Raw genomic sequence first — 18,185 nt, forward strand, 5'->3', positions numbered from 1 at the left:
GCTACTCAAACGGTAATGGAATCGCTCACACCAACCAGACCAAACCGAAAGAAAATCTCCCACCGTGAGACACGCATGATTTCAAATTATCGTTGCATCACGGGGTGCATTATTTTCCTCTGCGGGTTGCATTGGTAACGCGTAGCTATTATTACAATGACAGCACTATTCGGCGCCGACCATTTCGCCGTCTGGACATACCAATATCGAAGGTTTTGGCCAGGATTTTGTCAAGTTTTGTGATCTCTTCACGTTTCAGTTATTTTCGTTGTAGTATTTTCGTCTCTCATACAATATGCCTGAAAACAAGGGGGCCGAAAATATAATCAGCAGACCCAAACCGATCCGCGCCATGTTTTCATAATGTATTATCATTCAACTTAACATGAATGAGTGATGTGTCCATGATACTAGAGACACGGCAAATACAGTCGTCCATTTCGGAGATCACCGACATGGTCAAATTTCAAACGAACACGTTTTATTCCCAAAGACTCGTTTGTTTGTTTGTTTTGAGGTATCCATGGTGTGTGTCGACTACTATGGTCATTTACATCTGGCCAATTTTCTTTATTTTCATTCCGTAGATGCCGACTTTTAGCACGACCAACTTCTAGGATTTTATAAGAAACCGCTTACGAGGATGAGATGGCGAGGAGGAGCCTAGATAAACCTCCAACTCACAGGAATTCTGGAGTCGATCGTGGTCGGATGAGATTGCGAGGAGGAGCATAGATAAACCTCCAACACACAGTAATTCTGGAGTCGATCTCGGTCGGACTCGAACCCGCAATACATTGGTGTTGCAGCGGTGGGTTATACCACTGCGCTATCACGCCATATCTTCAAATACCCGTGCTGCGTCTCGAATTACGAGAGTTTACGTGAGTTCAAATTGTCCTGGTGTGGCCACACATGTTTCGAAATATCAATACCGTCGCTGCGCGGTAATGATATGCAATAGCGCTATTTACCGATGGGGGAATTCTGTTTACCACATTTTTTTGTAACTTCGATCCCGATCTCGACATGAAACGGTTCGTGACTTGGTGTATACATTTTTAAGTTTTGTGACCTTTTAACCTTTCAAACTGTATTGTTATTTTGCCGCCTCAGACAAATTCTGACCAACAAGCGTCCGAAAAATAGTCAGACGACCCCAATTAACTCTGCTGTCTTTTCATTAAATCGCAATCTTGGGGTGTTTTTGAATGGATAAAATTATTAACAGATGACTGACGATGGCTTGTATGTAACACTGTCATTGAAAACATCGGAGTAGGCGAGTGCGCTGTCTTCCGAAATTATGATTGTTTCAAGTCTGCTCAGGCTATGTTTCTCAGGTCCCTATTTCAGTTGTAGCCGTCTTCGGTCCAACCCGTCCTGTACTCGGCAATCATCACAATCATCGCAATCACCGATTCATTGTTAATCGTTAATATTAGTATTATTTTGTTAGAATCTTTGGACTGCTGAATAAGATACATATACTTCATTCATACTCACTTCCCGAGGTCCGACTGCAACATACATGTAACTACACAGAATTATGATAATATATTTTAATTATTCGCAAAATTGATTCCACTGACATAGGCCTACACCAATTTGGACAATATACTTCTATGACAGTGACAGATTGATTAAACAGGGAATTTAATATTTTTAATGTCATGAGGATATACGGCGAATTCGATTTCTTCACATAAAATTTCATCAATGCTTGAGGTATTCTTCTCTGTATAATCTTGCTAATGGGGGAGATCGGATGATGTTGCACATCCCATTAAAAATAACATGAAAGTACAGGTGTGTTTTTTTCAACTGTTCGGTTCCTTCTTGCATAACTTCATAACTTCTACGATGCGACGAAACTTGCTGATGTTTGTATGTTGTTCTAGCATTCCGAAACTGCAATAGAACGAACGGTTATCCTTGTGCACTATGTAGTCATACCTAATGACTAGGTCAAGTTTTTGCAACTTTTGCAACTTTTTTTTACAGTTTCCGACAGTTTCCTAGATATTCAGAATCTATGTACTATGATGTTTTAAACTATTTGGAGGGATTTTATAGTGCAACTTTTCGCAACTTATCTCTATTTTTCATGCCAATTTTTACTGCAACTTTTATTAAATATTGCGTCAAAATGTAAAGGAGTGATTTAAAAACATGCTATAAACTATTTCTAGTATGGTTGTATTCTCTTTGATTTGCATAACAAAGAGCGATATGATGTGTTAGCTGCATCTCACCGTTGTCTATGACACAATGGCTTGCGAGTAAGAAATTCAACTACCCCTCAAGCACGACCGTGTCCGAACAATATGTAAATAGATCGCTTTATTGATGCTGTCGTTTAAATTTGAGATAGTTTCCCATTTCACGAACGCCCAGGCGAGACCACCGAAAATTACATTTTCACTGGGTCACCTTATTCAGGCCATTGACTTTGTTAAAGTCACCACGAATGAGTTTTATGCAACGCCTTTGGTCAAGTTTGCAGACCTAGAGGGTTTGGAGTGTGTTATTTGACTTGTTTTAGGGGGAGGGATTATCGCTATGCCGTTTGGCTTTTTTGGGAAATTTATTCCCGCATTTCGTAATTTTCTTGCTGTGTACTGGGAAAAAATACAATTTTGGCGGTCTCGCTAGGATGTCCGTGAAATGGCAAAATACAAATTAGAGAGCTCTGCAGGAACTAGTTTATACAACCGAATCTTTCGAGTATCTCATACCCTAATATTTCAATAAAGATTATAAAAGTAGCTTTTTTTTGCAACTTTCGTCAAAATTGAATGCAACTTTCTCGGGATTTTAGTGCAGCAAAAATTTGCCATTGGAATGACATATTTTAACGGCTAATATGCATGGCTGCAAGAGACCAGAGCGAACCGCTCAACGTGATCCTAGATAGGACCCATAGGACATTGTCAAGGGAGTATATTTCCTGTGCTCGTGACTTGTAATACCCATCTCACACGTCGAATCTTCGTAAAATGGAGGATGACCAATGATAGAGGTCCATGTGAAGTTGAATGACTATTTTCCGCACATCTAAAAGCCGTTTAATATACCAAGACACCAATGGGTTGCGGGTTCGAGTCCGATCGAGGTCGACTCCGATCGAGGTCGACTCCAGAATTCCTACCTAAGTGTTGGAGGTTTATCTAGGCTCTTCCGCACCATCTAATCGGCGCAAGTGGTGTCTTAAAAAAGTCTAGAAGTGGACCGTGCCAGTGGTCGGCAGATACGGAATCAATATAAAGACAATCGGCTGGGTGTAAATGACCATTGTAGTCGACAAACACCACGAATAACACAAACAAACCCAGACACGACTAAAAACCGGATGTGTCAGCAACGAAAGACTCCAACATTTCAGAGTACTCAAGCATGATTTAAATTGTGCTACTTATTCACGTGGTTGTGCTTTTGAAGTCAAGCGACTTATTACATTTTAGACATTGTCGAGTCGGACAGTACTGTTTGAGTGGACTTGCATATCTATTGTGAGTATTATTATTTCATGACTATCATTCATATAAAAGCTCGGCGATGTAGTCCCATATCACGGTAAATGTACAATGCATGATGAGAAATTGCATCTATTTTTACCGCCCGTAATGATTCTGTATTGCATCTTGATATTATTTAAAGCTTTCCCCGAAATTCCACTACAAAAAGTCCGTCACAACTTTATCAAAATAGCAAGTTTTGGAACTTTCGTTTTCCACGTCTGGTCGTTTTGGCAAGTCTTGAAAGTCGCTATACTCCTACTTGTAATTGAGTAGAAATTTTTTCTTTCACTTCATCTCTGGTCATGCGATGCGTTGGTTATTGTTGTGGAATTTTGAATGTCAACAAGCCGACTGCTTAATCGAAAGATTTATTATGCCACCTAATGTGGTCAGGTCAGAACAAGTATTCGATCGCAAACTTACAGTTCGAAGGCTGTGCGCTCGAATAATTGGCGTCATAACCGTGGTAGAAGGAACCAAAATATTCGGAACACGCAATTCACTATCCAGGAAAAGTTTCTACAATGTCTGTAATAGGCTACACCTAAAAATACCTTAATCGTTTTGACGTCGCAACCAAATTGCACGAAATAAGATCTTCGGATTGTAGTAGATTCCGAACTTGGTAGCGAAACTTTACCTGAGAACTGGCGAACCATCACTTCTACTGGCAGAGCAAGATTCCTTTCAATACTGTATAAAAAGTGGAGTTTGGGTAAAAGGAACTAAACTAGACCATTAGGCTATATGATGGAAATGATAGTTAAAATCAATCGATAGTTAAAATCAATCAAGCATGTTATGATCGCTGTTATTATTATGCGTCGAAATTATTAACGTAATGTACTTCAATAGCTGTTGAAGTCAATGAGAAATCTGTGGTCGATCAAAGTTGTGAATAGGGATGGTGTGAACCTCTGAAAGGTTCAGGTTCGTGTGAACGCGAACCTTTTTGAAAGGTTCTGTGTGAACGCGAACGTGAACCTGGTGACGTCATAATGCTAATTCCAACCATGCATTTCAGTGAGTTGATATATTAATGTAAACAACACTTAGCGACAACTGCGACAACATTATGCCACAATGCAAGAGTAGGCTACATACTGACTAATTAACGGTCACCAAATGCATCAAGTGGAGCAATCAAATTATATAATATGATATAACAATCCCATAAAATCAATATCTTCCGTCACTTTGCCAAGAATTTCGACGAGGACTTTAGGGAAATATAAGCTTACGCCTTAACGGTATAGGCCAGATCTGACAATGTATTTGGCGCCTGAGTTGAGTATTGCTGCATTGATATTGAGCATGGTGTAATACGGGTTTCTATACTTGCTACCCATATTACCCCATTAACAAGTTATACAGCAGTAGCCAACACCTCAATCGCACTGATTTGGTTTTAATGATACAGTAAACATGTGAAGTCAAGATTGACGCCTGTTAGATTTTTTACATCAGAAAACGATATCAATCTTCTTGATTGGTTGAATAAGCATCATTCGATGACTACATGTAGTGTATTTCGTTCGTGATGTTGTGTGATTGCGGGTCAAGCTCACAGCAGATAGTCACTAAATATTTACTTACGGAAAGCTGGATAATTCGAGCAAACTTTTGTAACAAAGCGGGTATCATTTTCGAGATTGTCAAGGTGCATGCTCGTTAAGTCTTAGTGTTGATTTTTTTTATGCTACCAGCGCCATGCATAGAGTGGCCGGCAGTTGAAATGCGAAAAATTTGAACCAAAGATGTTATAATGAAGTGAAAATTATAATACATGAAAAAGGTTCACAGCACAGAACCTACCAAGGTTCTGTTGTGAACGCGAACCTCTAAATTTCCGAGGTTCACACACAGAACGCGAACGTGAACCTCACGTTCGCACCATCCCTAGTTGTGAACAAGTTCTTTGAACTCTGGCTGCATGTCTGACGTATAATCGCATAAAGACTGCACCTGAACTGTAATGCAGTTTCGTCTTGTTAATATTCATGGTCGAAAATGTTTGCATCTGTATGTCGATCCGAACAGAACAGGTAGTTTCTTTCATTCTCAGGTTGGCAAACGTGAATTCATTCAGAGACGCATAAACGCACAGCACAAAGAAAACAAAGAACTAAAGAATAACCTACGCATACAGACACTGTAATTTGACGTAGTAAGCAACTAGTTGGGGATTGTGGTCGCGGGCCTCACTATCATGTAAGATCGGAAACTGTCTGCTGGCCTCTTAAAATCCAGTCACGGGCCGGGGCCGGCCCGCGGGCCGTATGTTGCGGGCCGTATGTTGCCAGCCTTGCGTTATGACGACAACTGAAATAGCATCGCAATGCATGAAGCTCAAAGTCGTTCTAGCCAAGAACACATTTGATGTACTGGCCACGGTAGCAGCGTTTTCACTTCCAAAGTGCGGACATTAACACTTTCGTAAAATATATGCAAACAAACACATCAAATCGCTTCTTTTTTAAAAGAAAATTTGTCTGCATAAATATTATCGTAGCACAGGCAGAAAAATCGAAGCTTTGACGTACAGTGGTTTCCAAACTCTCCTTTACACCTTTCCCGTACTAGAATGAGTCAAGAATTGAGTCGCTTTTCTAACAATAAAATTGACTGATCGTTCTAACATATTCCCCCACGATCGACCGATTCTTTATTTTCGCTTCTGCCACTCGAAATCTTCCTCCAGTGGGCGATATTGCCTCCTTTAGGAACCAGTGTCGTAAAATATTGAAGAATCATAATTCATATATCAATACCGTTTTTTCCACTGGTCCTTATGAGTTAAGATTACGTGCAATTGTGCTGATTATATAAATATCGCGTATGAACGACAAGAAAGTACGCTCACATTGTCACCGGTTTTCTTGTCCTGGTCTCAGTGGTAGGCTGTATATTTTCCGATAAGAACCGCGTTTCTGTATTCGGATTCTTGGGTTTCTTGGGCAGATGCGAGTACGCCGAGCCTCGAAACATTTTACAGCCGGAATTTGTGTTCCCGCGAATATAGCGATTGGATGTCATTCCCCCGCAAGGTTCGCTTGTATCGCGGAAGCCGTTTTTCTGTTAACCGAAGTAAGAGAGTCATTGGTGGTGATGTCACTCGTGCTAATGTCATTGTAGCCAGTATATATTACTTAGAGGTGGTCAGTAACAAAATAGTTATACTTTTTCCTAGTACTCAAGTACTATAGTATTAGTTCTACTTACAAAACTACTTTTGATTTTGTAATGTGGAGAGTATAGCTTTACGACATGCTTGCATCGCTTTTATGAGGTGAAATGTCATGCCCAGTGGGAGAAATAATCTCTACATCACGGTAGCTAAATAAATCTTCAAAAATTACAACTAGTTGTAGTGTCGTTATAGTTTTCTTTGGTCTGGAACAGTGGTTCTCAAATTGGGGTCAGCGAGCCATTTCAGGGCCGCAAAGCACGTTCAAAGAAATTAAAAAGATCCATAAAGATAATTTTTTGGAAAATAAAAAATTTCAGACAACTTATCCCCAAACGGATCGACATTATATCGTTACTCAACATAAAATAGAGTGTTGTGGAGCAAAATATTTCCATTTTTGATGTTTGTAGCGCTTTAATGTCACTATATGCATTTCTTGATTTTAATATGCGTATACCCACTCCCGAACAAAATAGACATACTTCTACAGAAATAAATCTACCTGTGTTCGCAATCATGAGAGCATCGCTTGAGGCCGTTGAAATACTTTACCATGGGGGTGCGCAATCTGCGGATGTATCATCGGCATCTCGGTGCTGACTATTTCCGCGCCAGGACACACCAAGACACATGAAAGTTTGTACAAAATGCGACTTATCAAGAGAAGAGCACTGCCAAAACGATCGCTGGCGATAAAGCCGTGGCCTAAAATTATCACCGCATGTTGGCCGGATATTGATATTGATCTATTCAAGCACGGAATAAGCCGTCAACGACGAGTCCTGATCAAATCTCCGCGCGGTACAAATGCGACCCGGAAAGGAAAATAATGCTCTCCGCGTTGAAAGGCGAATTGAATGGGAATCTTTCTATCAGTATAGTCCGGTAAGTGTGAGCGATTCCAATATCTTTCTAGTACAGCGACAATCATTACTTGACTTCACGAAATAACAACATGCTTCAACAATGTAATTATTAATCTATTCCTTAACTCTAAAAACTTCGCGTTTCACGCCACAAGAAAATAACTGCACACTGACTTTCATAACACTGGTTCGTGATTACTTATCCGATAGATAGAAACAAATTGATAAGTCTTACGTTTGCCGTTAGCTATTTTGGCTCGTATGTGAATCACGTAATACCGTTTGTCGATCGGATGTATAAAGGCTAGTGATAAAATTACCCGTAGGGCTACGAGAGGTCGAAAGGATTTGAATCTGTTGATTGTGATTCACGATATTAGAGTTGCGCTGTCAAAAACTCAACCAAACATAGCCGAGCCGCGTTCGCAAAAATCGGCTTCACCTGTCACATTAACACCATAAATCCAAACGTGTTGTTTTATGATTATTTTGTAAGGGACCGTGAGTCATTTATAAATTAGACAGGGGACTGTTTCGCGAATTTTCTTGAAAAGTTTGAGATCCACTGGTCTAGAACAGGACTCTTCAACCGGGTGTGTCGATCACCCTAGCGCAGGAGTGTCAAACATAAGGCCCGAGGGCTGCATCCGGCCCGCCAGACGATTTCATACGGCCCGCGAAGCAACTCTGAGTAAGTTGAAAAATTCCTATATTACCCAGCACATTTGATACAAATGTTGATATTTTTTGCAGGAAATACTTTTATCCCCTCAAGACAGCAAACGTCCAGCATATTCATAGGCCACCGGCGTTGTGGTTTCACTCTCTCTAATTCGAGAAGGCAAAACTTGTAAACTGAGTTCAGAGTTTTATGGGAAAATGGACCAAAAGTAGCTATTCACAGATACGAACACGCCAATGCGGAACCGTTATATGCAGTTTACATAAATATATAATATTTATATTTATGATCGCACTGCTGCCGTGTCTCTCACTTCCAAGCTATAATAAATCCCCGGACTAGGGAAGAGAATCCCGACTTGCGATTTAATAACAACCCAATTCCAACGTCCGCGTTTACAGTTAAATATTTTATATTCCTCACAGTGCATACACTGCTGGGCTGATGCAAGTTTACTACTGTACAGCAAAAGCAGCACAGTAATATGCCAACTTCTATCGTAGTTAGCGCTACTTTTTTTTTATCCTTTCTGGAGTAGACTATTCAACCGGACATTCACAGTATTTCTGCTAATTCGATTGTGCGCGAATATAGGTGTTGCGACTTGTGTATTATTATCTCTATTTGCTTGATAATGAAGCATTCAAGTGAAAAGCAAGGGCACGAAGTAACAGCTTTGAATCAGTTGACTGGTCCGGACCGCGAGCGATTTGACGGCTCGAATCCGGCCCGCCATGGAATTTGAGGTTGACACTGCTGCCCTAGGGCAGTGGTTCTCAACCTGTTTGTCTTCGTGAACCCCTCATGAGCTGTCACGGACCCCCGCGGACCCCCCTTTCCCCCCAAGATTTCGTTCGAAATCAGATCGACTATCGTGTAACCGTCATCTGCATTGTGCAAATGTTAATTGTAGTCTAGTGATAAACGGCCACAAAATGTCTTTTCTTGAAAATTACATCACACTATGTAAAAGTTGGGTAGATTTTATTATTTCGAAGCGAATTTGGCAGCTGTATTTAATGTCTTGAAAATCCGCGTCTTCGATTTGATATGAACGAGTGCCGAAAATCGATTTCCACAAAGATATATTGGTGGCGAATGTAATACTAACGCGTGACTCTTCCGACGACAGCTTTTGTGTGAGTTTTAATGAACATATCACGTTCAACCTATAGTCATTTCTATTCAGCATCTTATCTTGACTTCGTGGCGAGGTTTCAATTCCTTCATCGGGACAGACTAGGAAAAATTCAGGAATTTTTATTTCAAACGACTGTTTACTAATTTGCTGAGACTGACAACTCCAAATATAAAATGTTTTGGAAACATTCCGAAGTCATCCTGTTTGACTTTGCCATCTTCAACATTTTATTTTTCCACATACCCCAACAAAACATCTTTAAACAGCAATATGTTTACATCGTCAGGCTATTGGTAATTTGACTATTAAAATGAGTTTGCACAGTCTGCTATTTCATCTCCGACTATTATTTTATTGATGTGAGTCCCAAAGTTTTAGCACTTATGAAGCGAAACAGTCTCCTGCTTTCCTAATTAAAAATAATTAAAATTAGGTTATCAATCGTTTTATAAATTTAGAGGTTTCACGGACCCCTCGGTTGAGAACCACTGCCCTAGGGTGTACCATAAATTTTAAATGGTGTACCACTCGGATGGCGTGTACTGGGGTGTACCAGATCCATCCGCATTACAATGGACCGATGACTAGCTATCACAATAAATATGCTAGATTATGCTTCAGAACATGTTGACCAGATGTGCAATATCGTACAATGTTCATATCAACTGTGTACAACTTGTAAATTATCTTCATTTTGTGATGTCATAAGCAAATGTGTTCTTCTCATCATTTAACCCAGTGGTTCTCAACATTGCTACCAGCGCCTCCCAAGGGGCGCTGGCGATTTTGAAGGGGGCGGAAACGCTGAGGAGGCGATATGGGGGGCGCTGAAAAAATGGTCTTCGCAGTAGATGATGTAGTTGTGGGACATATCCCTAATGAGTATTCGGAGCAAATTAACATTCCACAAAACATGTCAAATCCAACATTTTTGGTCGCGCTACGAGACGATGCTTGCTACATATGTTTTCATAAATGTAGTGGGTTATTATAATTCATTTAAAATGAATTGCGCGTACTTTTATATCGCCAATTTCCCGTTAAAACACTGCTGTCACGCTTGCTAGGGTTATTTTCAACAAAATGTTTCGAACTAGGTATTATATCCTGTAGCAGACTTGGACAACTAGAAAGAAATCAGCTTTTCCGAATTCGATTAGAATTAGAATTAGAGCTACACAGTTTTCTCAAAATTAGATTAGAATTAGAATTAGCGCCAAACAGTGTTTTTCCAAATTAGATTAGAATTAGAATTACTGAATTCGCAAAAACTTGGGAATTGAATGAAATTGTGAATTGGAAATAAATACAGCAGAAATCAGTTCTTATCAAATCACAGTGCATTCCAATAACCACGAGAATGGTTAACGTCTGCACACCAAGCTTGTCTCGTTTTGTACTATACCAGGGGTCACCGTAATCGCGGCGGGCGATCTGATTTGTGATTTTAGAAAAACGCGAAACAAAGCGTTTTGAAATGCTAAAATTTATTTCAGTTTCAAAATATTATTGTTGTTGTTTCAAAATAAGCTATTCGTCTGTGCCCAACAACACTATTCCACACTATCTGAAATGGCTTCGGCGATGGCAACAGCATTCTATTGATGGAGAGTCAGCTGATATCAATAAGCATATTGCCTTGACGTGCAATGGCCCAGACACTGCCAAAACCGAGACGCTTAGAAAACGGCATAGGGCTTCTCTACACGACCAATCTTTAGGATGGAATAGTCTTTCAGTTAGTAACGTGTCTCATGTCTGGCTAGCCTCATATCGATTCATTAGTCGCTGAAAAGCGTTGTCGGGTTTCGTGCGCAGTTGATAGCTCAAAATAAAATGACGTTTATGATGATCACAATATTTCTTGTTGCATCGCCCATGTCAATCATCACGGCGTTTTACTAAAGTAAGTAGAAATACCAATTTTGAATCGTGTGCTTACTTCAGTTTAATACGTTTATGCGTTTCAATATCTTTTGACTATATAGCGGACAAGAGGTAACGAAATAACAACATGTAACGAAGTAATTGTACCGACGGGTACGCCCGAATATGTTTATTTATTAATTACGTGGCCTTCCTTTTCCAAAACAACAGCTCACTCAGCGCTACTGGTAAATCTGATTACGTGGGCTGAGAGGATAAAAAGTTTATAGCGACATATATATGCAATTACCACCTATTCATTCATGCATTATAGAAAATTTTGGCGCCTAGGGCGACCAGGCCACACAAACCTTGCTGGCCATCGAAATCAAGCGACGGGGTTCTTGGGGGCGAAGCCCCCAAAAGTTTGGTTTCTCACGCTATGGATGCGCAAGACAATCGTTTTTAGGGGACTAATGAAGTACTGTTACGGCACTCCCTCTTACCCATAGTCTTTATCACAGTCCTGACAATATGGGGGGGGGGGGGGGGGGCGCTAGAGCCAGATAATTTTTGAAAGGGGGCGCTGGAGGAAAAAGGGTTAAAAACCACTGATTTTAACCGCTGGTAATGGACTTATTGGTTACTTTTGGAGTAGAACAGGGTGAAGTTAACATGCGTTCAGCTTGCGATATCTGTCTAGGATGATTCCCGAGAAAACCACCGCGATAGCTCAGACATTTGGATTCGGTACTTCTGCGACAAGCTCATAAATATCGTGTACATAACTGCAGGGGCGTAACCAAGGGGTCCCATAGGGGTCGAGTTTGAGAACCACTGTGCTAGATGGTGGTCTGATAACCTGGATCCCTGATTAGTATTTAGCATTTCCTATACGTGGCAGCTTTGCTCATCCTTATATCGATTAGGCCAAGGGTGGCCAACCTACGAACAAAAGGCTGCATGCAGCCGTAAAACCATAATTATGTGGCTGCCGACACATAATTAAATTAGCGTGTGTTGGCCACCGTCAAAATGGAATTTAATTTACGAAATGGTTCCCAAATCTTTCAGAGAATTCAATTCAACCTAGACAATCTCTTGACGCTTAGCGCGATTCAGGGTGACTTACAAGTTGGAATCGTGCGCGTCGCACAAATGAAAGTTTTTCTGGTACATTTGGACGATTCCAATCTATTTTGACTATACCGAAATACCTGATGGGAGGTCAAAAAAAGACAACATGCACCAAAGTGATTAATAAAAACCGGCAGATGCATCATCATTAATTTTATGCCCAAATTTTTCAAGACATCCGCTCTATCAGCTCGATCGGTTTGTCTTATTACGTGAGCCGATAAGGAATAACATTTTGATAGTATTATGCTAAACTACCAACATAATCGATGAAATTCATTCAAGATGTTGAAAAAATTTTCGCTCTGAGAACCCCGAGAAAACTATTTCCAATATGTTTTGCAGACATTTACACTCGCATTTTTGATGCATATGTAGTAAGCCTGCAGGGATATTCTGCTTCTACAATTATAAACTCTTATACGTAAGGTATATCGAACGATAACAGTGATGGCATACACCACCACATGGGCTCTCCATGGCGCAGAGTTCCCGGTAGCCTATCTCACAAGAGTATTGGTCATCCATATGGGCCATGACTACTCTCCTGTGGAATTCGGCCGTATATGTAATCGAAATGCGGCTTACTATGGAATCGAAGTCTTATGGGGTCAGGGGTTCTGAGTAAACGTTAAAAGGGTGTACCACGACGAGAAATGTTGAAGAGCACTTGTCTAGCAGATGCATCCTGTAGTTGTGATTGCCTGTTAAAGGTATGTCACTCATAGAACAAATCTATTTTCTGAGACTCCTCACTTTAAGTTCTCTTCGTAACTTAAGTTTTTACATCTACTTCAATTAGTCTTGATATGTCTCTGAACTTGCTTCTTCAAATCGTAATTGAGTAGCAATTTATGACATTACTTCTACTTCCACTTGAGTAATATTGACTATATTTACAACTTCGTATCATACCCGCAGAATCTTATTTCTCGAGAGTTTGTTCGGGGCTATTTGAACTTCGAAGCATGAACTATAGAATTCCTTCCTCGAATTGAAAGCCCACAACCAAATAAAGGTGTATCGCCCCGCGGTGATGTTCCTCGGGACATTGAACGAAAATGTTGCCATCGCTTTATCCTGGTTCTCACAGAAACGCGGCGCATTCTGATACCCGGGTTTTGGGTAAACTGAGCTGAGAGAGTGGTCGCCGTTGAAGTCTTGTCCCGTGGGAGATTTACCTGCCGTAAACAAGATGGAGCTGACTATACAGGCCAAAAATGGTTAGATTACAGTATGTATGTCGTACTTAGTATATAGAGACCCTTAGTAAAGACTGGGCGTGAATATCAATTAGACTGGAACGCAGCTTTGTCTTGTTAATGTTCATGGTCGAAAATGTTTGCTTGCAAGTGTATTTCGACCAGAACAGAACAGGTATAGTTTCGTGGTCATCTTACTCAGATGACAAGCTTGAATTCATTCAGTGACGCATAAACGCACAACTAGAAGTGAACAAAGAACTACAGAACAACCAGTCACTAACCAGTAAATACAATCACTATAATTTAACGTAGTAAGCAAGTAGTGGGGGGGGGGTGCTGTAGATCGGGGGTGGCCAACCTTTTCGGCCAAAGGGCCACATGCAATTGACGAATTATTGCGCGGGCCACTAGCCGCGCCTAGCGCGAAATTTTTTCGAAGTTTGCAGGTCAATAATATTGTTACTTGAGTATATTGCGGGTCTGCTGTATGTATATCGCTAGGCTCAGTTTGCAAGGACTGTGCTATTCGGCGCCTGGACATTTCTATATCGAAAGCTTCGGCCAACATGCGTGAATCAATTTGTGCCTAGGTTCCATCGTCGACGGTCTTTGTGCGAGCGCAAACACAAGATCGCATGTTGGACGACACTTCTGATACATTAGGTCAGCGGTTCTTAACCTTTTTTTCCTGCAGCAACCCCTTTCAAATATTGCCTGGGTCTGGCGCCCCCCCTCATATTTTACGGACGGTAGTAAAAACAAGGGATAAGACATCGAAGTCCGGTCGGTCTTTTCGGTTTGGGACTTCACTATTGGAAATATCTTGAATCGCTCCCGAGGACCACTCGACTAATTAACGCTATGATAATTGTATGCGCTATATTCGGGATCAAATCAAGGTTGTTATAACAATCATCAGTTACGGGCTCATAACATATGGTCAATTAAGATTAACATGAAAGTATTCCAGACAAAGCAACCTATATAATATAACGTTCCTGGGAGGTTGCGGTCCACAACACTATAAACAGTATCATCCTTCATGATACGATGAAGAAATATTCTGAAGATTTAATTTTGTAGCTCACAAATACAAATATATTTAGCTAATCATTTTGACCAAAAGCTTCAAAGCATCTTTAATGTACAAAAGACTGTCACTCTTGAAAATGGTACAGGGCCTATTTCTGTTCGCTGCGGGATAAAATACCTAGTTCGAAACAATTTGTGAAAGATAACCCGAGGTAGTGTGATGGTAATATTTTAACGGGGAATTTGCGATCTTAAAGCACGCTCAATTAATTTCACATCAATTATAATAAATCACTGCATACATGGAAACAAGGTGCATATAGCGACGGCATATATTTCGCGCGCAGCGCGACGAAAAATTTAAAGATTTGTCAGATTTTGTCGAATGTTAATTTGCAATGAGTAGGCTACTCAGGGATATTATAACTGTTGCTCGACTATATACTCATATATGCCTACTGCACCCTTTACTGCGACTCCACTATTCTTCAGCGCCCGATACCGCTCGCTGAGCCCAGCGACCCCCATATCGCCCCTGAGCGTTTCCACCCCCTTCAAAATTCAAATCGTCCCTTGGGGGGCGCTGGCGACAATGTTAAGAAACACTGCATTAGGCGATCATTCATTTTCAGAAAGTGGTAACAATATTAAAAGGAAGAAATCAAGTGTCAACATATTGCGGGGATCGTGAAGAAATTTTTTACTTTGGATAAATCTATCGCAATTTATTCTGCTTTATTGTAATTTACGAAGGTCTACCAAAATGTGACTGGCTCATGGATCTGCCAATGCTCAGAACTGATATTTTTGTCATCACATCTCAAGTGCTGCCGCCAGACTAATCCAATTTTAGGTTGGCCTTCTAAGTTCGCAATCTGTGCAATTCATTTTTGATAATATTACTAATTTCTGAAATTGCCTCGCGGGCCACTCAAAACCTTCTCGCGGGCCACGGGTTGGCCGGCCCTGTTGTCGATTATGCTCTCTACAAACTCCTGAACTTTGCTTTATCACGTTGAGGTACTGTTTGTCAGAATTCTTTCTCCATGCGAACTTTAGAAACCAGTTCCACAAACCATCGACAAGGAGTAATTATATGCATCATCTTGCGAGCTCTTAGTCGTATATCAAACTACACAGTGGCAACTATCCGGAATGAAGCAGCGTATAGGTATGGTACTGACTATCCCAATCGAGGAACAACTGCGATGCAAGGCGGTGCTTTAGTGATATAGAAATCTAATCTATTTTGTCAGCAACTGCTCTTATACTTATGCCGCAAAAGACTTACCAAGGTCAAACACGAAATTCTTTTCAAATTCACTCAAACTTGGATCGCGTGAAGGATTGCGTTCCGAACGGAAGAGCCAACTTCCCGAATCCGGGATGTAGATATTCGAACAATGCGCGTCGGCACCGTGGTTCTATCAGGTAATGTCAATGTATATATGCTTTATTAAGGTTAGTGTTAACCCATATGATGTCGATTATCTCGAATATTTATGGAGACCCATGAGCCCATGGCCGTGACTGTGGGGAGGGGGAGTTCGACGGTAGCCAAAATTAATTCGTAAATCAACAGAAAGCCGAAGATTTTTGGTAAGATTTATTCAATTGGATTTTTTTCTTCTTTTGTTTATTAAGGTTGGTGTAAACCCATATGATGTCGATTGTATTGAACGTTTATGGAGACCTATAAGCCCAGGGCCGTGACTGTGAGGAGGGGGAGTTCGAAGGGAGACAAAATTAATTCGTAGATCAACAGAAAGCCGAGGATTTTTTAGGCAGATTTATTCAATTGAATTTTTTTTCTTCTTTTGTCTTTTAGTGTAGCAGAGACATCGTGATTACAATATGGGTACCCCCTTTTCAGGAGATAGAAATAAAAATATTAAACATAAAAATAACGGTATTCATAATCTTAAGATAACGGTATATTTATAATATCTCTTGAAGCCGTAGAGGGTGTGTAACCTGTAAGTGCTCCACAGAACAACTAGGGTGGCTTTATGTCAGTGTTGGGATCAAGACTCCACCTTCCAGTCACAAGTCATCTCGAGTCATTGCACATTTTTACTCGAGACAAGTCTTTCGATTTTCCGATTTTCGACGGTGACCCGAGTCAAAACAAGTCACTCAAATTTTGTAGGTTACTCAAGTCAAATCAAGTCACGAGTCAAATCAAGTTGAATTTTCAAATTACGAGGCCTTGCATTTTGATAACTATTTTAAATAAAGATTGAGTCCTCATTTATTCTGAATCGAGGAACCAATACAGAGTTGAATGTACTCGCAAAAAGGAATAATTGCGTCACTCAGGCATACGTAGAACTACTAAACTATGCAAGTAATGGTATAATTATCTATCTATAATTATTAACCAAATTACAGGATAGATTACGAAACCTCGGAAAGTTAAATAAAATTATATGATGCAGTACACTGCACACCTGCACATCCATGACATACAATTTAAGCCTGCTGCAATTACTGATGAGTAATATAAACGTATAAGCGATATTCGTCCGATTTAAACCGTATAAGAGGGTTGGTTATATGAGCACTGGGCACTGTGAGCAGTTTATAAAACAGATATGCGTTATTGCTCTTAGATTACTTTACTACTAGTTTACGACAACGTAAACTGTTATAGCTGTTATCACTGCGTTTGTGGTCAATTCAATTGTGATATAACAATGACAATGCTCGGTAAAACTGACAATCATTGAACGATTTTTTTTCATTCGGTTTGCATCGTATCAAAACATTTATGAAAAAACTGTTGAAATCACCATAAACAAATTATACCTTCATGGGATGTACGAGTACAGCTTGTTGACCAGGATAGTACACCGCCATTGGATGACTGCGCGTGTATTGTGTAACGTCATTCTTTGGTACTTGACATGGCTCAGTCTCGCTTACTCGGTGGTCAAAATCTATCAATGCACAACACCTGATACCTTTGCGGGTATGTTCAAAATCGAAGAGATCTTACTTCTATCTAAACCGAATTCGCCGGTTTTTGGCGCTTTGCGGTACGAACCCCGTGCGAATCCTCTGCACTTTGCCGGCTTCCAAGTCGCGCCATTCTTCTCTGCGTAATCGGTGCACGCAAGCCAACTGTGGCATTCTGCAGTTCTGACCATCACGTAAAGAAATGCGAAATACCGTAGCATCGTACTTGGTGGTTACAAATACAATAGATTCAATAAACTGATTTACGAACAGCGCAGTTTTATACCGAATCGTAACCGCAAGAACAGGAGAACAATTAAATCCTCAACACAAATCATGCCTGTCATTCTGACGTGGCTGGCAGTCAGTAACGAAGCCAATATATACATTATACATAGCCATTAGCTATTAGCGGCGTAACAAACTTGCAACTAGATTACATTACGGGGATTTATTACAAACAGGCACTGGAAATCTATTTCTGGTACGCGTACAACCGGGAGACGGTGACGGATGGAGGCATGATATTTTGCTATCTTTATGCAGCGAAACAGGAGAAATGTGTGCATTGTGCAACAGTAAGTATG

General features: G+C 40.5%; 2 protein-coding genes across 3 annotated transcripts in view; one reads left to right on the plus strand and one right to left on the minus strand.

The window, feature by feature from the left end:
- The window catches only part of LOC145446552 (alpha-1,3-mannosyl-glycoprotein 4-beta-N-acetylglucosaminyltransferase A-like), a 257,727-nt gene that overhangs the window by 107,908 nt on the left and 131,634 nt on the right, over nt 1-18,185 (plus strand). The window lies entirely within an intron of this gene.
- On the minus strand, nt 1,586-17,920 carry LOC145446547 (uncharacterized). Of its 2 annotated transcripts, none has more exons than XM_080324885.1 (7): nt 17,639-17,920; nt 17,449-17,579; nt 15,932-16,064; nt 13,319-13,584; nt 6,385-6,596; nt 4,076-4,214; nt 1,586-1,911 (listed from the first exon to the last, which is right to left on the minus strand). In XM_080324885.1, the coding sequence occupies exons 1-7, from the start codon at nt 17,817-17,819 to the stop codon at nt 1,717-1,719; spliced, it is 1,257 nt and encodes a 418-aa protein (XP_080181011.1). In that variant the 5' UTR covers nt 17,820-17,920; the 3' UTR covers nt 1,586-1,716. The 2 variants fall into 2 exon arrangements, with proteins under 2 accessions (XP_080181011.1, XP_080181012.1); XM_080324886.1 differs by having other exon boundaries at nt 1,756-1,911; nt 4,162-4,214; nt 17,639-17,919.

The sequence above is a fragment of the Botryllus schlosseri genome, chromosome 9, assembly GCF_051294905.1.
Source record: "Botryllus schlosseri isolate E-star chromosome 9, Bs_hap1, whole genome shotgun sequence".
NCBI classification, from domain to species: domain Eukaryota; kingdom Metazoa; phylum Chordata; class Ascidiacea; order Stolidobranchia; family Styelidae; genus Botryllus; species Botryllus schlosseri.